The following is a 25998-nucleotide window of genomic DNA, read 5'->3' on the forward strand; positions in this document are numbered from 1 at the left end:
AAGCTTATTTGTAGCATAAACTAAAATACTAAGAGGAAGCTAAATACTAAGAAACTTAAAACTAAGAGGTGGTATTCACAGAAAAAGTAGGTCTTGGGGAGAGAACATGCAGGCAATTTGAGAAGGAGTTCCAGGCAGCAAGGCAGAGAGCAAGAGGGAATCCTTTGAGAATGAAAGGCTCCTACTTTATCAGAAAAGAGTACCTGGCTGTATGTGTGTAAAGAATTCACATCCCACCTTTCTCCCGCATGTTGGGGGCACCCAAGGTGACATACAACATAAAAATACAGCATAAAATTGAAGATTAAAACAGTACAGTACTAAAATATAAATTGATTAGAATGGTAAGGGAGATCAGACTCCAATGGATCACGCAAAACTATTAAATTACGTTAAAAGATGTAGCTAGTTTGGCTTGCATGCAGAGCTTCTCTGAAACCTGGGTAGTCTGCTCTGGCCATGACCCTTACCCTGTTGCAGCCAGCTACATCTGGGTACTGTGGAGGTGGACAGGATGAAGAGGGCCATATGGGCAGGTGTGGAAGATGGCAGTGTTTAAATATCAGCCAGGGCTGAGGCAGACAGCCAAGCCTAGGGGCAGAGGGTGCTTGTCCGGGGCCTTTATTAGAACTCTATGGTTTCAAGGATGCAGCTAGCCCAGTGTGGAGGCCAGCATGCATATGCCCCTCCCTACTCAGGCACCACAGCCAGAGTTTGAGGGTGCAATGGCTTTGCTCACCTGAGCCTCAGTCCCAGGACCTTGGCAGCACTAGTCAGCCAGCCCGGCTCTTCAGAGAGCTGTCAAAATGCAGTTTGACGCTACCCTGTACAAAGTAAATTTGGATGGGGGGGGGGGTGAGAGTAAGCACTGAACATTTGCATCACTTCAGAGGAACAGTTGGGAAGGTTAGTTGTGGTAGTCAACTCTTAACTGGCTGCATCTTGAGAGTTGAGGAGAAAGACAGCTGAGCTCTTCTAATTGGCCTGCTGAAATGAAGAAGGAAAACGGGGCTAACGTTTCTTGCATGACCACAGATCCTAAGCAGTGTAGAAATAAAAACTGACACTTGTGCACACCAGTTTAGTTTCTAAACGATGTGTGAAAACTGATGTGGCATGTGAAATGAGAAGGCCTGGGCATCTGGACCCTGGGCTGCGCCTGGGGGGTGTCCACACAGCTCTGCACGACTGTTTCTCACTGATCACACGTGAGACTAGACAGCATGCGGGCCAGCTCTGATTCTCACCTGCAACAAGGGGGAAAGAACAGTGACTGGGGTTCCTTTTGGCCTGCTTTTCCGCCAGCACCGCCAGGGGAGTGCAGAGCCATCCCAACCAGGCATCTCAGCTGCTTCGCACTCAGCACAGAGACTCAACACAGCAGCCCAAAGTCATAGCTGGCATCAGAATGGAGAGACTGGGAAGTCTACTGGTTAAGGGGCCACCACTGAGAACGCCCCACACCCTGACTGACTCAAACGGGAATGGGCTGGAGGACAGGCCTACTGAACCTGTTCCTGGGGCTGGGGCTAGTTCCTAGGGGGGTGATACTGACCTACCTTGCAGGGTTGTGTTTTGGAGGTGCCAAAAATACCGGCTGCAGGCAAGTCCTTCGCAAAGGGAAGACAAGCATCGGAGCCCAGAAGCGAGGGCTGGTGCTAGACCTGAGCTCTGCTTTCGCTGGGCAGGCGCCTTGCTCAGGATTGCCAGCCTGGGGAGGGGAGGGGAGGGGGTTCGGTTCAGCTTCTGCCCCGGGTGCCCCCTTTTCTCTCCTGGGCCTCCACTTTCCTTCTGCAGGGCAGCCCCCCCCCCCCAGGGCTGGAGGAGCTTCCCTTGCAAAACAAGGAGCGGGGGGGCCTCCCCTGGCCCCGAAGGGTCCCCGTTCACTCCAGTGGGGCGAGGGCAGGTCCTTTGGGGGCGAGGCACGGGCTCCCTCCAGTGGGGAGTTGGGATGCCCGGTCGCCGCCCTCCTTTCGTCTCCCAAACTCTGCCAATGAAGAGAAGGGGGGAGGAGGAGGAGGAGGAGGAAGGCGGAGGGCGGAGGCGGGGCGGCTGCACAGGCGGCGGCGGCGGCAGCCGAGCATCGGGCTGGCGGTCCTGAGCGGGCTGGATCTGCGCCTGGGAGTCCAAGATGGTACTGATGATGCCCCGAAGGGGAGGGGGCTGGCAGAGAGCCTCGTGCCTCAGCCAGCTTCGGGTGGGGGCACTAATGCCTGAGAGAAGCAACAGGAGGGGGAGGGCTTTGCGCAGAGGCAGAGGCTGCAGCCCCCTCCCCGGCGTGGGGTGGGGGAAGGAGTCTCCAGCCCGTTGAGCCTTCAGCTGCCTTGGATGGGCGGGTGATGGGGGGTCCCAGGCGCTCCACCCCCGGCAGATCCCAGGGGCCCCTCCAGTGCCTGCGTCAGGGGTCCGGGAGGGGCCCCTTCCATCCTTGACCCCACCTCGGCAGGGGGAGGATGCAGCATTGGGGTGAGTGGGGGCTCTTCATCAGGGAGGAGAAGAGCTCGTGAAGGAGACGGGGTAGGTGGGTGGGATCTCCCGCAAGCGAGAGGGGGGGGGTGTCTGTCTGCCTGCCTTCCCCTCCCCTCCTGCCCGCCAGGGTTGCTGATTTATGGGTCTGCCTCCCCTTTTCCTCTCCCAAGAATTCTAGAGCTTTTAGAAAGTGGGGCAACATTTTGGACCCCTCCCTCCCTATGTGTGATGAGAGCTGGGCCTTAAGGGAGAGGCAGCACTAGCAAAGGGTGGGTGTTCCTTGAGCTCATCTGGCTGCTTCCCCGCCCTGCACACGTCCTGGCACTTGAGGGGTTAACAGCAGCTTGCAGGGTCAGCTCGGCCACTTCCTTCCTCCCCCAGATCCTGGCCACTTGGTCTGGAGGCCCTCCTTTTGCTGCAAGTTGTGTAACTAAAACTCTGATCAAGCTGGAGGTGAGGAATGGCCCCTGCGGTGTGCAAGTCAGAACTGAGGCTTCCCTAAACCCAAAGGTGTTTGGATGGAGAACAGGTGGGGGGGGGGTCGTTTCCTTGGAGGTGTGAGTGGACTACTAGTAAACTTGGGGGAGGGGGATTGTTCTTAATCCTTGCAGTTCTGGGTGTGCTGCAACACAACCCACGAGGAGGAGTCCTGTGTCATCCAGAGGCTTCCAGCACTGCCAGCCTTCAAGCACGTGAAGTTGACTTTGGGGTTTCCATTAGTGGAGTCAGTGCAGAAATGGGGGGTGGTCTGTTTTCAGGGAGAAACCTTGCTGTTGAGGTTATGTCAGAATGCCAGATGCAAGGGAGGGCACCAGGATGAGGTCTCTTGTTATCTGGTGTGCTCCCTGGGGCATTTGGTGGGCCGCTGTGAGATACAGGAAGCTGGACTAGATGGGCCTATGGCCTGATCCAGTGGGGCTGTTCTTATGTTCTTAACTACAATTCCCAGGAAGCCTTGCAGGTCTTCTTGTTATCTGGTGTGCTCCCTGGGGCATTTGGTGGGCTGCTGTGAGATACAGGAAGCTGGACTAGATGGGCCTATGGCCTGATCCAGTGGGGTTGTTCTTATGTTAACATGCATGCCTTTCTCTCACTGGTATGTAGAACACCCAGCAGTGGCATAACTAGAGGGGGTGCAAAGCATTAAGTTTTGCGGGAAGCCTCACCACAGTGTGCAAGCAGCCCCTCCCCCCCTTTGGAGCCATTGGGCAATGAGGCTCCGTGCAAAACTTAGTGCTTTGCACCCCCTCCAGCTATGCCTCTGACACCAGGCTCCCCACATGATTGCAAACTGAAAACAGCTAGATCTAGGAGAAACTACTGAACTTTTTAAAAAGGGTTTGAGCAGATATAAGAATCTTCTTCAGTGGAGGTGTTTCAGTGCCCCATAGTCTTCCAGGGAGCGCTGGAGTATGCTGGACACTCACTGAGAATATTAGTACTGGCAGACAAACAGATCTGGGGCTGGTTGGAATCTGCTCTGGAAGTGTTGCACCTGGACCCTTTCCTGGAGAAAGATGGATCTGTCTATTCATCATCATGCCTGCCTCAGTCCCACCCACATTCACTTAACGCAACATGCTGTGCGTGGGCCTGTGTCTCAAAAGTGTGTGGAAGCTGCGGCCAGTGCAAGCTGCTGCAACCAGGAGAACAGAGTCGAATGTTGCGTCTTTGCCTCTCATTGTTTTCCAACACAATGCAAGATGCGGATGACTGCCTCCAAGGCCCAGGAAGGTTTGAAAGCTCTGTCTCTTGCATGATCCTGCCTGTTTACTGAGATCTGCAATGGAGTCCATCCTCAATTACTCACTCTGATCGTAAGTGCATTAAGTGGGGATGGAAGACAGGTATGGCTTTCTGGTTGTGGTGCCCAGGCTGTGGCACTCCTCATCCCGGGAGGCCTGCTTAGTCCCCTCTTTGCCTGCACCCCAGCTTTTGCGAGGCCTTTTTGTTCTTCTGTTCTTTGGGGGTTAGTTTGATTTCTTCCCTGTTGCGATGCCATGTTGCTGACTCTCTGTTTTGATGGTTAGGCTTTGTGGTGTTGTGGTTATGAATGAGAATGAGCTGCAGTCAGGATTCCCCCCCCCCCCCAGTTCAAATCCCAACTCTGCTGCAAACTAACTAGGTGGCCTTTGGCAAGCCACTTCTCCTCTGCCTCATTCTTTTCCATCTGCAGTGTGGGGGGTAATGATATTCACCAGACAGCGCTGTTATGAGGATTGCTATCAAGATAACCCATCTGACATGCTTTCCTTGCACAGAAAGCGTGAGACAACTGCTGCTGTTATTGTTAATAACTGGTGTCTGTTGATTGTCTTAAGCTGCTGTTTGGGGCTAAAGGCAGAGCATAAATATTGTTAAAAGTAACTCAGGTCCAAAGCCTGTCCAACTTTCCAGCACTGGTGCAGCCTTAATGCAATCTCAGGGTAAGGAAACAAATGTTCTCTTTCTTTGAGGAGGCTTCTGTAACTGCCCATGCAGGATGCAGTGCATGCCCCATTGGCACAGCTTTATCAGTGCTAGAAAGTTGGGTAGAATTGGGCTCTAAGCCTCCCTGGAAGACCATTTGCCCAGCACTCCCTTTCATCATGGTGAGCCAGAGTCACACGGGAGGGCTGCGTTGGTAGTTAGTTGCGTTATCTGTTTGCGTGGGCTTAACAGGATCCACCAGTGCCTTGTGACATGCAAGCTGTGCCCAGCAGTATCTTTTGCAGTGCTAACCAGCGGCTGTGGAAGGAGATTCCCTGAAGGCAGGAAGTTTCCAAAACACTGGGGTCAGGTGTCTGTTTCTCAAGGGCACTTGGGGTATAATATAAGGAAGTTGGATTGGGTGAAGAGTGAGTTCCTGTTCGGCGACTTTGAGATGGGAAGATGTGCTTATTTTGCCCATGTTGAACAAAGATTGCAATGTCTGATAAGGCAGGCCGAGCAGGAAGGCTGCTCCTGGGGCATTCTGCTAGTCTTTCAGCAAACCACAATGACCAAGGTGTACTGTCAGCAACTCCGCTGTGGGTCATGTTCACAAGACCCAACCCTAATCCAATGTATTAATTAATTCACAATAAGTACAGCCTCCGCTTCCTGAACTAAGAATTAACTTCAGTTCTTTCCAGTCTGTTTTCAGGAACATTGTATTTTATTAAGGATATTAAATATACTTCTTTGCAACAGAGTAGTTTGCAAAGCGGTTTTCTTAGAAATCAATAAATAGTTTCCTGTCCCCGAAAGGAAATCGCAGTTAAAAAAAAATTCAGAAGAGACACCAGCAACAGCCACTGGGAAATATGCCGTGCTGGGGTGAAAGTTGCTGTCTCCCTGACAAATATAAGAGGCCAGAACTCTGAAGGGTGACTCTTTGGGGTAACATCACCATCTGGGTGGATTAACCCATGATGTGATTTAAAATCTCCCTCCTTATCAACTTTTCAGACATCCTTTGTTCCCCCTCCTTTTCATTTCCCTGAATTCAAAGTATTTGAAACCAATTTTTCTTCCAGGTCCATAACATTAGGTTTTTAGTCTGTCCCCACAAACAGAACCCTACAATGCAGCATGAGGAAGTCCAACCCTGGATGGTAGCATTTAGATGCCAAAATGGACAATTGCGTGACAAATATTCTTGGGAACACCATTCATTTGGAAGTTCTGTTTGTCTTGGAAAAGCAAAGCTGGAGCAGGCAAACGGCTTTTCGGGCCCAGCATCTTTTTCCAGGATTGAGCAGCCTCAAATGTAAATAATGTTATTGATTAGCATTTAATGCTTTAGGATTCCCTGGGCACCTGGTCCATTTGTACTGAAATCCACTCCTGGTTTCCTCTCGAGCTTTCTTTGTTTCAACAGCCTAATTTGGAAAGGGGGGAGACAAAAAAAAAAAAGTTTGGTGGATCTGCTGCAAATCACCTTGAGACTTGCCTGTAGGTCTCGATCTACCTTCTGTTGGCCCTGGATCTACACCTTGAAGGGCCTGATCATGGATTTTTCTGGCCGAGAGGAAAAAGGGGCTCTAAAATGCTGTAGTGGCTGAAAAAGACATTTGTCACAATATTGTCACAATATTGACAATTGTAACAGCCGAGTATTGTGCATACTTTGTTCAGTTCAAATCTAGCGTGACTGGATGTTAGAGGTTGGAGTTAAGGTGTGGCTCCTGTCAAGATGATGGTAATTTCCAGGATTGTGACATTTAGATTGGGGTGTACTTCTGCTATTGTGGGACAAAGGGAGAAATGTACAGTGTTTTCTCTTGACCCTTTGTCTCCATCCCTCTCCTGCCACCACCCCCAGTATAAAGAACACAGAAAGCTGCCTTCCAGCTTTCTCTGTATTGTCAACACAGACTTGGCAGCAGCTGCCCAGGATTCAGATAGGAATCTTGTGATCCTACCTGGAGATGCAAGGGATCAAGAGAACCTGATTAACTCAGCTGGAAACTGCACAGACGTGGGCAAGGACAGGTGCTGTCTGGAAAAGTTTCATTATGGAACAGATTTTGACTGTCTAGAAGGAGATGGTTAGTAAAAGCAAAGTCAGAAAGCAAGCATAGTACTAGGGGCATAAAACCTTTGTAATAAAACCACATAGTCTTGAAGTGCCTTAAAGACTGATCAACTTAATTCAGAAGAAGCTGTTCAGACACAAGCCTGCCCCCCCTGACGAAGTTCACAAAAACTTATACTGACCTCATTGTTTTAGCCTGACCATCATGTAATCGAGTTGGGAAAGACCCTGTAAAGTCCAAGGCAGTGACATTAAATTATAGAAGAAGGAACTTCCAAAAGAATGAGGAAAGGAAGCTGAACGGCAAGATGATATTTGCCCTTGGAAGAAAGTTGTCATTAGATTGCAATGTTTTATTCCTCCCAGGAGCTGAGGTTGGCATACATGTTTCTATCCCATTTCCAGTGTGGTTCTTGCCAAGAGAGTGTGTGATCTTTAGGATCTGCTAATAAGCTTGATAGCTGAGTGGAGATTTAGCTCAGAGTAAGGGGTTTACCTGGTATTGGCCCTGAACTCTAACCAACACATCACACTGACTTTCCAAAGGAGCTGCCTGAGGCAGTTGTCCCGCTTTACCTCATTGTGGGGCCAGACCTTCTGCTTTGTTGCTTGCAGGCAGGTGAAGTCATATGCATGAAGGTTGCCTGGTTAGGGAGGGGATTATGGGAAGCTTGTACTGTGCTGAGGCATGATGGGAATCCAAGTAGCCAACAGCATTCACACTGGCCACAAATGGGATGATTGGTCCTCTGACTGCATAAACATCTAAGGTTAAGTATGAGGTCTCACTTGTGACAACCCTTCAAAGATGCATTTCGAATTCAGTCAGCATTCCAAGTGAAGAATGTTTAACCAGACAAAACCATTTCTGTAGTCTTCAGAAAGAATTCAGTTTTGTTTATCATATATATATATGAATGTTTAACTGGGGATGTTCAACCCTCAGCCTGTGCAGCAAAACACTGAAAAGTGGTCTGTGAGCCAATTTCCCAACAAGCAAAAAAAATCCTTGATTTTTGGCCAGAGTCCAAAGATATTGTTGCAGAAATGGTTGGTCCTGAGGCTGAAAATCCAAAGTCTCTTTCTCTTCTTCCACAACACTCACTCATTAACATGGAGCACGATGGCCTCACTGGTGTGAGTTGGACACTGCACGAGGGCCACAAACTCCTGCGGTGCCCTTGAACGAGTCTCTGTTCTCTCTCTGCCTCAGTTCTACCACCTGTGATATGGGAGTATGACCAAAATAGAGCAGGATGGAACGGACCTGCTTGAGCTCCTGGCAGTATGTACTATTCTGGAGGTGGGGATTAGGGTTGGATGGATGTGGACCAGGAGGCTGGAAAAACTTTGCCCTTCTGCAAACTCCAGTAATGTTGTAGCATCAGATGTTCCCAGACCACTCACCGGAGCTGTCTTGAGTCAATGTTAATATAGGAGTCATAACAGTGATAAGTGGCTCAGTAAAATAACACGTAGATTGTACTTTTGCAATATAAACTTGAATGTGTCCAAAAATAGACTTTTGGGCCTTCCTGAATCATTCCCCCCATTCCTGCTAAAATTTGGGTGTCCCTCTGCTGAAATCTGAGATGAAGCCCATGTGGGGGGTTGCCCAAAACTAAATTTGAGGGGTGTGGCTGCCGGGGAGCCAACCCCAGACGGTGGAGGGCTGTGGATGAGGTCATCAGCGCCCCCTGAGGGTGAATGGCGTCAGAGCTGTTGTCTCTCAAACTAAACTTTTAATTGTCCAAGCATTGGTAAGCACTTGGTAGTGATTTACGAGCAATCTTGGCTGTGCGTGCCAAGCAGTTCTCCTCTGAGTAATGTCAACAATGGACCGCTTGCGCTGGGCTGCAACCGATCAGTGGCACCCTGTGCTGGCTTTAGTGAGTCCCCAAGCCCGCCCCTTCCATTCATAAACTCGGCTGGCCAGGTCGGCCCCGCTTGAAGAGAGCAACTGCTCCAGGCAGATGATTCCATTCTATGCGCTCTGGTAACCTGCAGTCTGCTGCGGCCCTTCAGCAAGGAGAAAGCGAGTGCAGTTTGCCTGGTGAGACTTGTACCGATAACAAACACCTTGTGGTTTTAACAGCTTGTTGTCTGTAATTAAAGAACAGAGGGCTTTCATCCTCCCAGCACGCACCTGTACACAGCCGGAGCCAGCCAAAGAGGCCGGCAGGAAGGAGCTCTGCATCTTTTGGCAGTGCGATAGGAAATATTTTTGCACAATATAAATGAGACGGGAAACTTGTGTTCTCTTTGCTTTTTCTTGCAAACTGATCACTGGAAGGACATCAGATTTGTCCCGAATGCTTTTGTTCCCCTGCTCTGTCTGTCTGAATCTTTATTTCTTCTTTTGTTCCCACTGCTGCTGTTAAATGCTGAAGGGAGCAAAGACCCTGCTGTAAACAAAGGAGAGAGGGAACCAGGAAAGGTGAGAGGTCCTTGTGTAGCTAGCTGTGCAGGGAGTAATGCTACGTTAGCAGGTGGAGTTGCTAACTGGCAGGTGCTTTGTGGTGCATCATGTTGGGTTAGAACTGGAGAGGTGCAGCTTTAGGTCCTGGCTTCAAATCGCTCAGCAGTGGGACTGGCTGAGTGATGTTGCGAGCGTCGCCCTCTCTCAGCCTACACTACCTAGCAGGGATTTTGGGAAGACAAAGGGGTGTTTTCATGGACACTGACTTTTTTCAATCGCTTCCACAGCTTGTTCTTACAGAGTGATGCGCAGTTAAGCCGCAATCATGTCGATGTACCTGAAGCATTTCACGGTGGTGGGCGATGACCCTGCGCAGTGGAATAATGACTACAAGAAGTGGAAAGAAGAAGAGATGGAGGAGGAAGGGGAAGGGAAGAAACCCGAACAGGCTATTAAAGTCGAGGCTCCTCCCAGACCCCCAACGTTCCGGGAGGTGATGAGGAAGCTGTTTCAGTCGCACAAATTTCAGGTACAGGAGGCTGCTCTCCAGAACTGTCACTTGCTTCTCTCTCTTGCCCAAGACCCCTAGTGGTGTCAGGTCAGTGGCATTTTGGGGCTTGGAGACGTGTGATGTAGGAGCCGTGCTGAAGCTAAAACAGGTCGATCAGTGAAGTCACTCTATACGGCAGAACTTTTGTCCGTCTAGCGATCTCCTGGCAGCTGCTCCTTCTCTGGCCAATGACTGGGCCAGGCTGCTCTTCCTCAGCGGAGGAGGTGCCACCTCCGACTAGTGGATTGGCAAGTCGTTGTATCCTGCTGTTCAGCAAACGTTTTTGGTCTTGCCTCCCCCCAATTTTGTCCTAGATCTTGATTGTCTGCCTGGTCATCTTGGATGCTGTTTTGGTCCTTGGAGAACTGCTTTTGGATTTGAAAATCATCCACCCAGACAAGGATGAGATTGCTCCAAAGGTAAAGGGGAGCGGTGGAAGGAGGGGGATCTCTGTGTTTGTGGACAGGACTGTTGTCTGTGTAGACACTGGAGTTCTGCGGAGTATGATGGTAGGTGCAGGGTCCCTCTTCCCAAGAATCTCCATTTTTTTCAAAGAAGTTTTTAGTCCTAATGTGCACATCCATATGCTTGATAATGCTAAAACACTAAAGATTTTGGCCCTGCCTGCTGAAATCTCATAGAGGTGGCTGAATATGATTTTCAGCAGCTGGGCTGGTCCAGCAAAGTCAGAATTGCGCAAACAAAGACCACGCAGGCAAATCTGCACATCCTTTGCAGGCCACAGCATGCCCCTCTTGCAGCTGAACTTGAGTGCTGGCTGCAGAACTCCTCGTGCCCAGTCCTGTTGCTTTCTGTGCAAGGAATGACAGGTCCCAAGTTTTGCTAGAGAAAGGCCCTGCCTCAGTGTGTGGTTTGAGGCACAGCGACATGAATGCTCGTCTTGTCTTCCTGCCAGGTCTTTCACTACCTGAGCCTCTCCATTCTAACCCTCTTTCTGGTGGAAGTTTCCTTTAAACTCTTTGTCTACCGCCGGGAATTCTTCCATCACAAGTTTGAAGTCCTGGATGCCATTGTCGTCGTCGTGTCGTTCGTCCTTGACATTGTCCTCTTGTTCCGGGAGCACGAGTTTGAGGCCCTCGGACTGCTCATTCTCCTTCGACTGTGGAGAGTGGCCAGGATTATAAATGGTAAGCTTGGAAGTGGAGTTCTCCGGGGGGGGGGCAGAGCTCTGGGCTGAACTGCAGCCAAGTATCCAGGAGTTGCTCCACAGAAAAGACATTTGAGGTCCAAGTCGGACCTAAAACTTCTTTGACCAAAAGACCCACTGCCAGAAACCAATTATGATTCTTTGCAGTCTCCTGAACTCCATCCAGCATGCTCTGCCTTCTAAGCACCTATTATCTGTGCCTCTCCACCAGAGCATGTGGCTGCTGCTGACCCTTAGCTCTCTGGCTGTCTTATCTTCAGCCCCAACTTCATCCTTCCTGTGTCTATCAAGACACATTGCAGACACGAGTGCTCTTTTAGGGTAACTCGTTGGCCAACCACCTGACTGCCACTTCGGGCATTAACAAGGGTACTTGAATGTTGGAGGGTCAGTGGTGGGTTTAGACTTTGGGAATCTTCCATCTTGGCCAAGTTGTAATCAGTCTGTAAAATGGGTAACCTTAACCTCTGACAAGTTCTTTTGAAGGAAGTACAGGACTGATTGTTGGGGCTCGGCTCATAGGCCTCATTAACACTCTGCCCTCTGAATCCATCCACAGGCATAATCCTCTCGGTGAAGACACGCTCTGAGCAGCAGGTGTCCAAGCTGAAACAAGCCAACCTCCAACTCACCGTAAAGGTCCAACAGCTGGAAAGCAGCTGTGCAGAGAAGGTAGGGCCCCACCCCTTTTGGCAGCCTGGGCTCAGTGGAGTGAGGTTATGATGAACTAATTGGGGCCAACCTGCAAGTTCTCAGGGGAGCCAACACGCTCTGAACTAGGCTGGTTTGCGCATCAGACTGGTGGAGGCAGTGAACATCCATTTTTGTCCAGTCATCGCTATCACTTAGATTCAAAAAGAGTGGCAGAGCTGTGGGGCAAGGGGTGGGGTGGGGGGGCAGACATTTGGCACACTGCCTCGGGTGCACTCCTGGCATAGAATTTTATTTTATAAGGTACTCCAACATTTTCACTTGTGTTTGATTTACTAGCAAATCCTGACTCTATTTTGTGTAAACTTATTGGAAAGGTCGGTTTCAGCAGAGGCCATTAAAGTCAACCTGATGCCATTCAGACATTCAGCTTTGCCTTTCTGAGCCAGCCACCCACCTACCAGCCAAGTGGTGCCAGAAACTGACTTTTGATTGTTCCTTCTCCAACAGGAGCTAGAAATCGAGAGGCTTAACAAGCTATTGCAGCAACATGGACTTATCAGCCAGTCCCGATAGATGCCTGACAGCCACCGTGGGGGGGGGGGGGGTCCGGGCCATTCCATGAAGTAAATCCCCCGTGCTGGGCAGCCAAGGTGTTTCCATACTGTGAGAAACTGAAAACTGTCGTCTTGTACATATTCTGCATTGTCTATAGCCATTTTTGGCCCCGTTAATTGCTGTGACTCAATCGGTAATGTAAAGTGTGAGTTCCCTCTGGGGATCTGTGAGCCGGTTCTCAGCGGGAGAAACAATCATCCAAATCTTTAATTGTATAGCTGTACAGTTTACAAAGAGAAATGACAAAACCAATAAAGTCAAATCTGTAGAACAGAATGGACTTCCTTAGTGTCAAGGCGATGGTGGTTGGGATACCAACAAGAAGTCCATAGTGCATGAAAGAGGTAGCTGCAATCGTGTCAGAAGGACAGTGACCACCTCCAAACCGCCCCCCCACTCTGTCCAGTACTTGATTTCTGGAAGCCTTGGAGGCTGCTTAGTTCAGTACCAGGCACTGGTGGCCATTCTAGCCTGGTTAATCGGGAGCAGAAGGAAGAGGGCATGGCTGTCGGTCCCTCAAGACCTGGCTCTGTTTTCAGAAGCGGCATGAGAACCAATTCAGGTACGCCTGCTCTGACATGCTTGAGGCACCTCTGCTTGGTCCGAAAGCTCCTCCACCTCAGAACCACCTCCAGAAAACGTGTGGCAAGCAGGCCTGTTCCATGCTCTACGATTTCTCCTTTTCCTTTGAGGCTCGGTCTACTGGACCCCTGTGCTGTAGGTGTTCAAGGCACTTCAGTCTTCTGGGGGAAGCTGTACCGGTTAGGAAAAAATGCAAGGAGAGAAATGGAAAAAGTCATCACTGCAACAGGGAAAAGCCTGTTTTCTTGGCAATGCTTATGTCTGGTGGTCGTGCCTGTTACATAGCTTTAATGGTCAAACACTCTGAGGAGCAGGACTGGGGAATTTATTAAAATATTTCTACCCTGCTTCTCGGTCAAAGGGTGTTGGCCTGCTTGAAAAGTGGAGTGTTACATGCAGGTTTTCCACAGCTCTGTCTTTCTGCATTTGTTCAGTGATGGCTGGTGGACACAGCTCTTGTCTCTTAATCCAGCCCTGTCATCGCCTTTAGCCTGGCTCTGGTAACAGAAGTAGCGGTGCATGGGGCAATCATCCTGGGATCAGCCCACCCCACTTTTGCAATCTCATTATCAACCCCACTGCAACACTAGCCTGAAAAATTACTCCCCTGAACTTTTAAACAAAATAATAAGAGGTCAGGCAGTGACTCAATGCTTACTTTAAACAAATGGAAAGAAAAAGTCAAACGGCAGCTTGGCCTCGATGGTTGGTCGAGCTCTGTAGCCTGGCTCAGCAGGTGCAGAGACGTCCACAAAAGTAACGGAAGTGAGAATCTGGAGAGTTCTCTCACTTGCTGGATCGACCTGCCAGAGACATGCAAATGAGTTCTGCACCCTGGTTATACTCACACCAAACCAAAGAGTTTTTAAGTTCACAGAACAAACCAAGCAGAACAGGTCAACACGTGAGAGCCAAAATAAGATATCCTCTCTATGAGACAGGCTATGTGGTGGAACACAAGACAGAGAGCAAATAAAGCCAGGTCTGGGTGGGGTTCTCAGCAAGTGCAGAACCAAACACCTTCCACTTTCTCAAAATGTTGACGATTCTAGTCCCTATGACTACAGCAGTTGCCCTACCCTTTCAGACTTAAGCCTGCTGAAAGCCACAAAGCTGGAGGGAAATTAGTTTCGTTTAGATGGTTTCAGGGTGGCCTGCCTCCCACTCTATGAGTTCCCATGACTAGTGGAACAGGATTAACTATGCAAAGCTACTTTGCCTACATAGTTTAGAGAAAAAAGGTTTGCATTTTGGTGCGGGAAAGAGGAAACGCTCAACATAATGGGAATGGGCCTAGCTCAGGGGCAGGCCACGCATGCAGAAAGCTCTGGGTTCAGTTCCCCCAGATCTCTGGGCAGGGTTGGAAAAAACATGCTTCAGAGCCACTGGTAGGCAGCAGAGGGAATACTGGTGTAGAGGACTAAGCAAACCAATAGGCTGACTGTATGGGGCAGCTTTCTAAAATGACACCAGGTGACACAAGGTGACAGCTACAACACCTTAAGAAATGGGGAAGGAGGAACATAATGCAAAACTGCCACTGCCATGTGTGGGACTTTGGCTGTGCTCTCTCCCCCCTTCAGAGTTTCACAGTGACTGCCTCCAGCTTAGGAGGAAAGCTACTTAGCAGGTTCCCATAAGGCTTCGCTCACAGCCTTCTTGTGGCAGCCCGTTCAATGCCACCCTTTCCGATGAAGCGTGAAAAACGTCCTTGATGCGCTCTCTAGAGTGCAGCAAGATTTTCCCTGAGTGGGGAAAAACCGGTTTCCATTAGCCAAACATCTGTCTCCTGCGCCTCACTGGCTTGAAACAACCCAGCAAAGTTAAAACCATCGCAGAAGCTTTGCTGTTTCCTGCTGTTGCAAGAGACTGCCACCCACCTGGGGCAAGGCGGCTGTCAGCACTGTTGCTGTGAGACTCACGATTTTAGCCTGAGGGTTAACCAGTGAGCCATATTTAGTCCATTTCACCTCCATCTCGAATGACACCGGGATTTCACAGGTGCTCTGGAAAGGAAAGAGGCAGAGGTTGTGTTGGTTACCCAAAGACGCCATTCAGGTCCACCTGCATATCACGTATCCATCTCCACCCATGCTCGCTCTTAAGGCTGCTGGATTATGGCGGTTGAGTTCTTTCCATTAGGAGGGAATGCAGGACCAAATGAACTGTTCCCCTTAGAGCAGGTGCTGTACGTGTATGTGCCAGGGTTTGGTTTGATGTGTCCATTAAATGGCACAAGGAGGAGATTAACCCTCTACACCCCTGCCTCTATCATGACCCAGATTTCTTAATCCAGATTCCCCTCCAAAAGCTGCCCCTTTGTGCCTATGTTGAGTGCAACATCTAGCTTGACCCTCTTTGTACTGGTTAAACCAGGCAGTGTGATAGATAAACTGTTGGAGATGCGGGAGAACAGAGTTCAGGTCCCACACAGCCACAAAGAAGGGATGTGCCCAACTTGGCATCCACACAAAGGCTCAGATGCCCTCTGCTTAACTCCTCTGTCAGTGCAAGAAAGGGCAGTTCCTAGCACATTCCATAATAAGAATATCTCAGGCTAGCCCCAGAGTTGGGTGCCCGAGTGCATGTTTTTACAGGATAATTTTTGGAGTGAAGAATGCCCAATTGTAGGTTAGGCCTTTGTTTGCTGCTGCTTCCAAAAAAAAACACAACTCTTACCAGCTTAGTGACGTTGTTATAAATTTGCACCCAGCTCGAGTCATTCTGAGGCAGAGAATTTCCAAAAGGGGCCACGCAGTCTGGGAAGTTTTGTCCCTTCAGTACGTTCAGTAGGGCTGGGGCCAAGAGCTCACAGTTGGCATCCTGGGTGATTCTTTCACAAAAGAAATTGCCACGTCAACATGCTAGGTGTTCATCTGTTGCCTCCCCCTCCCTAGAGGACAGTCTCTACAAGGCAAACCAGCCCAAACCACCTTCGGATCAGTTTTGTTTTGGGTTGGGTTGTGTAGGGTGGGGGAATTCAGTAAGTTACATACAGTTCTCATTCCTCTGAGTTATTACCAGGTAAATTATATTTATTTCAAACAAGTTAGCAGAAACTCTCACCAGGAGTCTGTGGTCTGAAAACAAGCAATTAGCCAAACAGCAGATAAGATGTTGGTTGGCTACTAGTTTTCCCAGAAGGGTACTCTGGGAAGGTAGCAAGAAGCCTTGCCCAGTGGCCTGCCATCAAGTCCGGCTTTCCATTTCCACCCACTGTCACTGTCCAGAACTGTTCAAGAGAAATGTGCATGGGACATTCTCCCTCTTTCTCTCCCTTGATTGCTAGTCTCTCTCTCTTCAAAAATCACGAGGCTTTTGGTAGCTGGAAGAAGTGGCACAAAGGTGAGAGGTCACTAGCCTGGACTACATTTGTTGGGCCAAAATTCAAAGTGGCCCCAATAGGCATAAACCTCTGGCCTCAGGAAGACACTAGTATTTCCCTCACATCCTGACCTTGTGGCAAAACCCAAACAGCAAAATAAGGTTGGAAACCTCAGCCTAGTCCAGAATGGGTGGTCTTTGCTCTTACCGTAGTTGGCATCCAGACATCATGTTGTTCCCAAACAGCACTGGGGTCCTGACTCCATCCACTGCCAAACAGTCCTGAGCAGGTGAGCTTTTCATCATGGTGAGCTGACCGTTTTCGTTCATGCTCTGAACTACTCCAGAGGTGAATGTAAAGGGTTAAGGAAAACTAAATGCTTAAGTCAAAGCCTTAACTAAAAAGATGCAGGCAGTTGCTCCCCTCTCCAGCAAGGTCCTCTCTCCCATTTAGGGAGAAGGTTCATAAGACCATAAGAAGAGCCCTGCTGGATCAAGCCAAAGCCCTCTCGTCCAGCTTCCTGTATCTCACAATGGCCCACCAGCTGCCTTCAAGACAACAAGATGTCTGCATCCTGTACTCCCCTGTATCTGGTTCCCTGGTTTTTGAGTCACAGCCAAGAAGCCACAGCCTGGTTCTTGGCTCCCATCCTAACCTGCACTGCAGATGAACAGGAAGACAGCGCTCGTTGACTAGACTTCAACTGGCAAGTGGGCTCATTTGGGGAGCAGCAGTCCTTAAGATAGAAGGCTCCCAGGCTGCACAAGGTTTAACAGGTTAAAGCCTACACCTTGAATTGAAGGCAGAAGAAACAGTTCCTATAAATGATCAGGATTTGCTTTTTTGGGCAGGTAGGATTTTGTCAAGATGTTACAAGCGACACTCAAAGTGAAAAAGATATCCAGTTGAACAAAATCCTGCTTTTATTGGTAGTCCGATGACATAGCCAGGGTTTCCACTGAGAGGAACGGACGCAGTACCTTGCTTGTTAAGAAAAGGTCAATATGACTTATTTTTCATTAGCTGTTAATTCTGAATGCAAAGCAGGTAACACAAAAATGATCCCATAGGATTACATAAATGTACGGACCATACTGTGAACAGCTTTATTCGACCTCAGCCTATCAGCCCGAATATGTACTAATCATCGTTTAATAAGCACAGAACCATTTGAATCACTGATTTCATATTATTAAATGGTTGCTTTAACTGCATGCAGAAAAGACACAAATGGGAGGAAACCAGAGCTGCTGAATAGTCTAAAACACGAGAGTGAAACTGTTCCTCTTTTCAAAAGGCTGAGTCTCTCTTCCAGAGATCCAGTCTCTTTTAAATTCAGCTTTCCAGGGAGCCATTTGGCACAACTTGTGAAATTACCTGAACAAAACGGACTGCAAAGCTTTGCTGCATGAAAACTCTTGTGTTAACTGTCCCCAGGACAAGAGACACAGCTGCGTTGGTGATTTTGCCTGCCTCTGTGAAGGTAATGAGATAACTTGCCTGAAAAACAAATAACATTTTGCAGATTAAATTAGCAGAAAGGTAATCAAATCTGTAATACCTAGAATTTAAAAAAAAAAAAAAAAAGCTGTTCATTACACCATCCAACACACATTTTGGTGCCTTCAAAGTTAGACCTAGTCATGGATATATTTGGGGTGCTGATTCAAAAAATGGCATCCATTTTGCCCAGTTGGCTCTAGTTTTGGAGATATGGCATGCCCACCTTAGATGCTGATGTGCAGAAATGAGTTTTATGAGTGTAGTACTGGAGCTGATAAGGCCAAACCAATATCATTTTATGAATCAGTGCCCCAAATATACCCAAGACTTCCAAAGCACTAGAATAAAATTTTTTTTACAGTGGGCAATGTTATTTATACAGTGTCCTCCGCACACATTTTGCTTTACCAGGTAACATAAGCAAAACATAGACCCTTGCCCTGAGGAGTTTGCAACTGACAAACAGCGAGTAACTGCTCATGCTTAGGTGTGGTTTCAGCTGTGGGTGAGGGGCTAAGGCAAAGGCTTCGTGGAAGAGGTGTGGTCTGCAGTGGGCCTTGCAGGCTTCAGGGAGGTGTTTGAGGGAGGAGTTCTGGCCACAAGGGAAAGCGGTTTGGTTCTGCTCCTTTAAGATGAAAGTGCTGCACCAGAAGCTGCAACTGCTGGCAGTGCTCCTAATGTTTTCATGCCTGCGGGGGCAGTCCCAGAAAAAGATAAGCAGTTCTTTCAATAATTTTTTTTTTAAATAAAGATCTCTCTCCTTCAGAGGATCAATCACTAGAGGAGGCAGTTTCACCTGCCTCACCTTGGGAACCACAAGCCACCTGGTTAAGTACAAGCCCGCCCCCCCCCATGTTTTAGAAGACAGGAGAGAGGACAAGAAAATGGAATACTTGCCCCAAGAACGGCATTGCTGCATGATTGATTCTGCAACGTAGGGGGGAGTGGAGCACCTGTGCTTTGCAGACGTGTGCGCAGTCCCCCTGGCATCTGCACAGTTATGGACTGGATGGTGATGTTGACCTGAAAGAGAGAGCCCAGCTTCCTCAGGCACAGAGAGATGCTTCTTAAGAGATCGTTGTCCAAATATGCTTGGTCTCTGGTTGTCTGCCTACAGCCGCAGTTTGCAAACTGAATTCCAGGAAATAAAACTCACCAAGAGTTATTTGGTACAAAGATCAGTGATGGCAGGTAGGCTTCCCTGAAGGGACAACCGGCCCCACTGCCACCACTCTTCCTCTGGAGGCACTGGGGAACTGCCTCCACAACCACCACCACTCTGCCCACTGGCTCTTCCCAGAAAATAGCTACTTCAGAGGCTGTCAGTCAGTTCAGGGGAGTGATTTCAGCAGAAAAAAGCAGAAGGGGAAGGAATTAATCCACCCCTCTCGGCAGTCTTGATTAAGACCCCCGTGGTTGCTTTTTGCTTAGTAAGAGGTGCTCCCACCAGTTTTAGGCTTTAATATGTTTTGCTGAACGTGTAGAGAGAGATTTCACTTGGAAAAACCAGATCAGAAGCAAGCACCCAGTTACTACTTAATCAGAATTGCAGGAAACTTTATCATCCAAGGTCACTGTCCTCACAAATGTAAACAGCAAGTCTCTAAATTTAGGAAATAAATGAGACTGGCACCTACCGTTTGACTTGATTTTGGTACCTGATGGGAATTAAAAAGAAAAGGAAGTGGCACATCAAACACAGCTTTACTCATTTCTATAAAAAAAAAAAAAACATGAGGGGGCTAGGCCTCCATCCCCAAAACCCCCACTAATAAAGCAGCTTCCAAGTCAGAGAACCAAGATCCTACAATTACCTATAGCTGCAAGTGCTGAGAAAATGTCTTTCTGCTCCACCCCACCCCCATTTACCAAATACAAAATCTCAGACTTCAGGCATAAATGAATAAAATAAAAACTTACAGCCAAAATGCTGGAACCGATATAGAACTGCACGCCAAGAGCTTCGACAGTGGTGCATTCTTCTGGTGTGATCATTCTGCTGCACTTCACAGCCTGGCTTATGAGAAACCCTGAGGGAACCACAAAGCGCAAGCCACTTGCTTTAAATCGCTCTTAAATTAGCAAGCAGGTGCCCATAAAATGCAACAGGAGCCAACAAAAAAACATGGAGGCATACTATTTGATTTCAGTTGCAGAGGCCTACTAGAATGCATCCATCCATCATGATACATGAATTTGCTTTATACCAAGTCAGACCACTGCTCCATCTATCAAGTGCTTCTTGACTCAGTTAACAGAGAACCTTCCCAAATAAATCTGTTTCTCCACATCACACCACTAGCTTTCTGGTGCATGGCTAAGGCTTGAATGCTTGGACTGGCCTCTGGGCTTGCCTGACAGGGTCTGTATTTTTGCTCATGCTAATGGTTTTTTTAAAATTTATTTGACTTTGTTTTAAAGTTTCATAACTGCAAGCCACCTTGAGCATTTCCCCCCAAAGGAAAAATCAAGGTATTAAGTCTTGTAGTAAATACAATGAAATCTGGGACCTTCTATACGCAAAGCAAAGGGTCTAACACATTCTCTGCACGATTACATAAATAACACAAAATTGCTACACATGGGCAGCCAACTTGTTGGTCTGTTTCGATAAAAACTACCAGGAGCCCTGTGGTACCTTCAAGATGACCAGATATAGCAATATGGTCTTCTGTGGGCTACAGGCCCCTTTGTCAATTGCAATGGGATCTCCCCCCCCAAAAAGGAACATTTACCATAATTCAGACACTCCCCCCTCCCCCAAGTGCACTATTGTAAAAGGAAGCAAAATGCACAGCCTTTGCTCTCTGACCTGAAGGATTATTGTCGGCACACTGGGAGCCAAAGAGAGGAGCTGGGAGCTTTAGAAACCCATCCAACGTCTCTATAGGGTCTCTGTACTGCCGAAAGAAAAACACGCGGTTTCAATTTTATGCATGGCAGACACAAGAGATATATCAACCTCTCCTCATTGACATGCTTTAGGCAAACTTTCTAAATTCCTATGAAACTGAATATCGAAATTTTTATGACAGTTACAGCTACAAGATAGCATGCAAGTATTTTCTTCTTTACCTGGTATCTGCTGATTTCGTTTGCATCAAGAGCAGGCTGGGTCTCCGCTTCAAGAGTCGATGTGAGATCTGTTTCAGTACCAAAGGCAGTCCCGCCAAATTCTTGAACTAACCTATCAAAATTGTGTGACGTGGGTATTTCAGGAGACTGAAAGGACAGTGCAGACTTGTCTGGGAAAGAACAAACAAAACCAGTTTGATATGCCACATTTACTTGCTAGAACAATGGCATTCTGGAGCCAGAACGGATCTGCAGTGACTCCCAATAGCTCATTCACATATGAACCAGCCTGCTGGGAGAGGTGCAGGGATGTTACAAAAGCTCTTCCTTGGTTGGAGATCACACAAGGCAGTCAGAAATAGGGTATAGCTTGTATTCAGAGCAATTGTGTACAACCACAACATTTGCCCTGGAGAATAAGCGATGCCCACCTAGGTAAAGAAATTCTGTTTTATGTTCCCCATAGAATAGGAGCAGTAGCGGCTGAGAAAGGGTACATACAAGGGTAGAAACCAACACCAAAATTTTTCAAGATTTATTCCATTGGAGTGATTTTTGCTTTTGTTCCCTGCTTTAAGCCAGAATGGGGCAAGCAAAAATCCAAGTTAACAGTTTAAAACACACCATACTGAGGACTCAGGCTTCATCCCATGATACTGGTCTGGGACTGCTACAAAAAGCAAGTTTTGACAGCTTACAGCCCAATCCTGTCCACACTTTCCTGGGAGTAAGCCCCAATAACTGTAATGGGACTTACTTCTGAATAGACATGCATAGGATTGGGCTGTTAAATTCTGCTAAAGACCGCCTTCCTATCCTGCAACTGTATTTGACTGGCCTGTCCTTGGCTCAAACTGCTAGACAGCTGCAGGTCAAGGGATAGCGCAACAGTCCACTGCATGTCTGTCTCTCTCACCCACAGAAACGCACGCCCCTTCCTTAGCCCAGCCACTCACAAGGCTTCTGAAGAATCATCCTGGCCAGATTTTTACACCTGACTTGGCTCAACTTACAGTTGGCAGTCTGAATGCAGAAAACATTGGGGTTGACCTTGTCAGCTAACTGAAATCTCATCTGTGGAGGGTGTGCTGCCGGGTCGATTGAATAGAGAGCTTCCTTCTGCCTGCAGAGCTGGCTATCACCTCTGCAAAGGAGAAAAAAAAAATAACAAAAAATGTCATTCTATTTATACACAGAAAATCTTTCTAATGGACCTGATAACGTGGCATGGGACCCAAGGGGTCCAGAAGGAACACTGCTGAAATCTGCCATGGAACTGCAGCAGCCAGAAGTGAGAACCCAGAGTGGGAGGCTTTAAAAACAAGGCAGGAAACAGAGAGGGTGCAAGAAATCAAGAAAAGGGATCTCACTGCTGCTTATAATCCAGGTTTACTTGCCAGCCACAGTTGAAACTGGAAAGAGATTTTCCCCCTTGCAAGGGGCTGTCTAGCAACTCCTGTCGGAAATTGAATGAGCACCACTGAATGACACGGGGATGGCACTAGCAAAGGCCTGGTCTACCAAAGCAGCTGTGCAAGATAGCAGCACACTGGGCCCAATCCTATCCAACTTTCCAGCTCCGGTGTAGCCACAATGCAGCCCGGTGGTAAGGAAACACTTGTTTCCATACCTTGAGAAGGCCCCGGGGACTGCCCCTCCACCACAGGATGCAGCGCACACCCCACTGCATCAGCACTGGAAAATTGGTTAGGGTTGGGGCCTTAACCTGCTATGCCGGGTTATTGTGACAACCAAGGAGAAGGCAGGTAGGTTGCTGAAGAGTCCAAGAGAACTGGGGAGAGGACCGTTACATCTTTGCTCTCCAGTGCCTTCACCAGTCACTACTGCCTACTGTGGTTATTTAAATCTTATGACGCTTTGGATTCTCTCTTATTGGCTGCTGCTGTGCAGGCCTGTTGCCAAGCAGAAGCACAGTCTGTAAATATTCTAGATCAATAAATGCATGATTGTTGTTAAGACTGCAAAAGCAAGGCCACGCACACTTACGATGCCTGACTTTTCAGCTGCACTTTCAGGAGAAACAGCACGAAACACACACACCCCTTTCCTGCAAGGCCACGTTCCTCATAATGGGAGATCATTCCTCTCAAATTCAGGAAGCTTTTGCTTTCAACATCTCTAATAGCTCCCAAAGTACCTGAATGTGGGTGGCAACTAGCAAAGTAGGCCAGATCAATGGTGAGCATCAAACTTGGCTTTGACAAAGTGATTCACTTTCCAAGGAGCTAAGAATAAGCCTCCGCGCTCAGATTGGACTGATGCTGCATAGCCTTTTGTCCCAGGAACTCATACTGGGCCATTAAGAGTCTTTTTGGAAAAAAAAAAAAAAAAGCAAGCAAGCAAGCAAGCTACGTGTTTTAAGACCTGAAGAAAACATGCTGGGATATTTATGCTCAAAAGGAATACTGGCAGCGAGAATGTGCTTTACTTGGTTGTCAGATTCAAAAGGCACAAACACACCAGAGGCATAAACAGCTGTTGAAAAGAAAAGCAGCTGGATTGCTTAATCCCAAGGAAAAAGAGAGGGAAGCTCTGCACACATGGCATGTGGTGCATTCAGAAACAGGATGGGGACTGGAACACGTGTGGGATGTTAATGGTGTGTGCTGTATACAAAACCACACTCCCGGAAAACCTCAGTGGATAGAGGATTGCCCTTTTCATACTGAGATATAGAAAGAAGGCTCTTCCAATGATTTTAAGTTAGTGAGGTTGAATTGTGTATTTAGGAACTGTATGCTTCCCCTGTCACATCACGCAAATGCAGAATACAGCACAGTCCCAAGAAAAGTGCTTACATTTGGTCTTTTCTTAAAAAGCAACACTAGTTCTCAACAGCTGCAAGGCTTGTGGCTGCAACAGCTGATGACAAACGGGGAATTTGGCAGAAGTCACATGGTCTCTACGTCACTCTTCTCCTTCCTGGCTAGCTAAAGTTTGGCAATGCTGTATGAGCAACTCTGCTTGCAGAGGAAACTCCCTTATACTGAGCAAGCCCTTAGTCCGTTTAGCCAGTACCGTCTACTCGATGGGCGGTGGCTGCTCAGGACCCAAAGCAGAGGGTCTTTCCTGCCACCTGCTGTCTGAGATCCTTTCAGCCAGAGATGCTGCCGGGGACTGAACTTGGGACATTCTGCATGCACACCTCTGTCAACAAGCTCTGGCCCCTCTATACCTGTCTTGAGTGTTCACGTTACAGAATTTGGCTCTACTTAGACCAAAATTTGGGCTACACAACTTGGATTTCCTTTTTAGCACAGACCTGCTAACATCCTCTAGAAAACACCTCACTTCTTATGACCATTAAACATTTAAGTCTTCAAAGCCATGATACACACACACACAAACACTTACGTGACAACTGGGACCGAGCACATTGTGAAAAGGCTGAAATCAGCAGCAGTGCAGGTGGGGTCACAGCAACAGTTGGCATCGCACTGGTCCACCAGCAGGTCACAGGCACACAGTTTAGCAACTGGAGACAGAGAGAGAGAGAAACACAACAAATTTAGGGCTTGATTTTAAATAGTGCACCATTAAAAAAAAATTAACCCTTGCATATGCAGAACTAGCAATCCCTACACGTTAAGATTGTAAAAAGATGTGCTTTCTTGGATCCAATGAGCATCCAAAGCCAGGAGCCCTGGACAGCGTCCCAAGCACGATATGAAAGCCTCACCTTCATCTGCCCCTCCGTCCCTTGTGTTCAAAGGCAGCTTTTCCCACCGCCCCTGCCAATGTCTGTCAGCAATTTTCAACCTTTTTCATCTCATGGCATACTGACAAGTCTCTAAAATTGTCAAGGCACACCATCAGTTTTTTGACGATTGACAAGCACACCACGCTGACAGTAGGCCCCTGTGGCCCTACTAGCAAGTGACCTTCCCCCCCCAAAAAAATCCCACGGCACACCTGCAGACCATCTGTGGCACACCAGTGTGCCATGGCACAGTGGTTGAAAATGGCTGGTCTAAGTTGATGACACCACTTTTAAGTTGATGACATCACTTCTATGTTGATGGCACCATGTCTATGTTGATGGCATTACTTCTAAGTTAGAACATCACGTCTAAGTTGATAGCATCACTTCTAAGTTGTGACATCACATCTCAGTTGATGACATCACTTCTAAGTTTTGACATCACGCCTCAGTTGATGGCATCACTTCTAAGTTTTGGCATCACGTCTAAGTTGATGACATCACTTCTAAGTTTTGACATCGCGTCTAAGTTGATGACACAACTTCTAAGTTAGAGCATCATGTCTAAGTTGATGACATCACTTCTGACATCACATCGAAGTTGATGACATCACTTCTAAGTTAGAACACCATGGCTAAGTTGATGACATCACTTCTAACTTGTTGATGACATCACTTCCGGTGAGTTCCATCACTAAGTTGATGACATCACTTCTAAGTTGATGACATCACTTCCGGTGAGTCCCAGACAGATGGTCATTCTAAAGAGAGGTCCTGGTGCTAAAAGGATTGATCAGCACTGGGGTAGGCTGCTCCTGCGCATGGAGGCTCCACCCCACCACTGCTCGGCCCTCAGCCTGCTCCCCCGGGCCCTCAAGGGCGGGACTCACCGTCCCTCACGGGCTCAGGCCAGGGACCGGCCCGGGGAGCGGCTTCGGGCAGCTCCGGCTCCGCGGGGCTGCGGGTGGCCGCTGGGCTGCTGGGGCCGGCCGCGGTGGGCCCCGGGGGGCTGCTGGGGCCGGCCGCGGTGGGCCCCGGGGGGCTGCTGGGGCCCGGGGGGGGCTCGGCGGAGGGGCTCGCCGCGGGCCCCGGGCCGGCGGTCCCATCCCCAGCCACGGACGGAGCGGGGGGCTCGGGTTCGGACGGAGAGGCCGGCAGGAGCAGGAGCAGCAGGAGGTGCGTGTAGGGCCGCCGCGGCGGCATCCAGGCTCTCGACTAGGCCGCGCGGCCCTGGCAACCGTAGAAGCCAGCGGCCCGTCACCAAGGAGACGGCGCAGAGCACGACGGGAGTCTGGCCAAGCGAGCGCCAGAGCTCTGAGCGCGCAAGACGTAAGAAAACGCCAGAGTCACCCACTGGAGTTCCAATGGGGCACTTCCGGGTCAAAGCGGAAGTCTTTTTTTAAATCCAGGCTATAGTGA

General features: G+C 48.5%; 2 protein-coding genes across 6 annotated transcripts; one reads left to right on the forward strand and one right to left on the reverse strand.

The window, feature by feature from the left end:
• The first annotated feature begins 2044 nt into the window (after positions 1 to 2044).
• Positions 2045 to 12640, forward strand: HVCN1 (hydrogen voltage gated channel 1). Of its 5 annotated transcripts, none has more exons than XM_066609888.1 (6): positions 2045 to 2134; positions 9674 to 9915; positions 10251 to 10355; positions 10853 to 11084; positions 11664 to 11776; positions 12266 to 12640. In XM_066609888.1, the coding sequence occupies exons 2-6, from the start codon at positions 9712 to 9714 to the stop codon at positions 12329 to 12331; spliced, it is 720 nt and encodes a 239-aa protein (XP_066465985.1). In that variant the 5' UTR covers positions 2045 to 2134; positions 9674 to 9711; the 3' UTR covers positions 12332 to 12640. The 5 variants fall into 5 exon arrangements, with proteins under 5 accessions (XP_066465985.1, XP_066465989.1, XP_066465988.1 ...); XM_066609892.1 differs by lacking the exon at positions 2045 to 2134 and adding an exon at positions 2416 to 2466; XM_066609891.1 differs by lacking the exon at positions 2045 to 2134 and adding an exon at positions 2869 to 2922.
• Positions 12555 to 25782, reverse strand: TCTN1 (tectonic family member 1). The gene is made up of 15 exons (XM_066609995.1): positions 25470 to 25782; positions 24234 to 24354; positions 21872 to 22002; positions 20859 to 21028; positions 20596 to 20683; positions 19704 to 19813; positions 19421 to 19441; positions 18681 to 18806; positions 17658 to 17780; positions 17182 to 17264; positions 16488 to 16628; positions 15635 to 15788; positions 14836 to 14961; positions 13614 to 13758; positions 12555 to 13126 (listed from the first exon to the last, which is right to left on the reverse strand). The coding sequence occupies exons 1-14, from the start codon at positions 25780 to 25782 to the stop codon at positions 13615 to 13617; spliced, it is 1851 nt and encodes a 616-aa protein (XP_066466092.1). The 3' UTR covers positions 12555 to 13126; position 13614.
• Positions 25783 to 25998: the final 216 nt, after the last annotated feature.

The sequence above is a fragment of the Tiliqua scincoides genome, chromosome 14 (genome assembly GCF_035046505.1).
Source record: "Tiliqua scincoides isolate rTilSci1 chromosome 14, rTilSci1.hap2, whole genome shotgun sequence".
Lineage (NCBI taxonomy): Eukaryota > Metazoa > Chordata > Lepidosauria > Squamata > Scincidae > Tiliqua > Tiliqua scincoides.

Bases quoted from the DNA above. Each gene is read 5' to 3' on its own strand.
- HVCN1 (XM_066609888.1), top strand. From the start codon at position 9,712: ATGTCGATGTACCTGAAGCATTTCACGGTGGTGGGCGATGACCCTGCG. The intron at 10,356-10,852 runs GTAAAGGGGAGC...TCTTCCTGCCAG, and splicing joins AGGATGAGATTGCTCCAAAG to GTCTTTCACTACCTGAGCCT. The intron at 11,777-12,265 runs GTAGGGCCCCAC...CTTCTCCAACAG, and splicing joins AAAGCAGCTGTGCAGAGAAG to GAGCTAGAAATCGAGAGGCT.
- TCTN1 (XM_066609995.1), bottom strand. From the start codon at position 25,782: ATGCCGCCGCGGCGGCCCTACACGCACCTCCTGCTGCTCCTGCTCCTG. The intron at 21,029-21,871 runs GTAAGTTGAGCC...GTTCTTTCCCAG, and splicing joins CTGCATTCAGACTGCCAACT to ACAAGTCTGCACTGTCCTTT. The intron at 14,962-15,634 runs GTAAGAGTTGTG...TTTCCTTTCCAG, and splicing joins ATAACAACGTCACTAAGCTG to AGCACCTGTGAAATCCCGGT.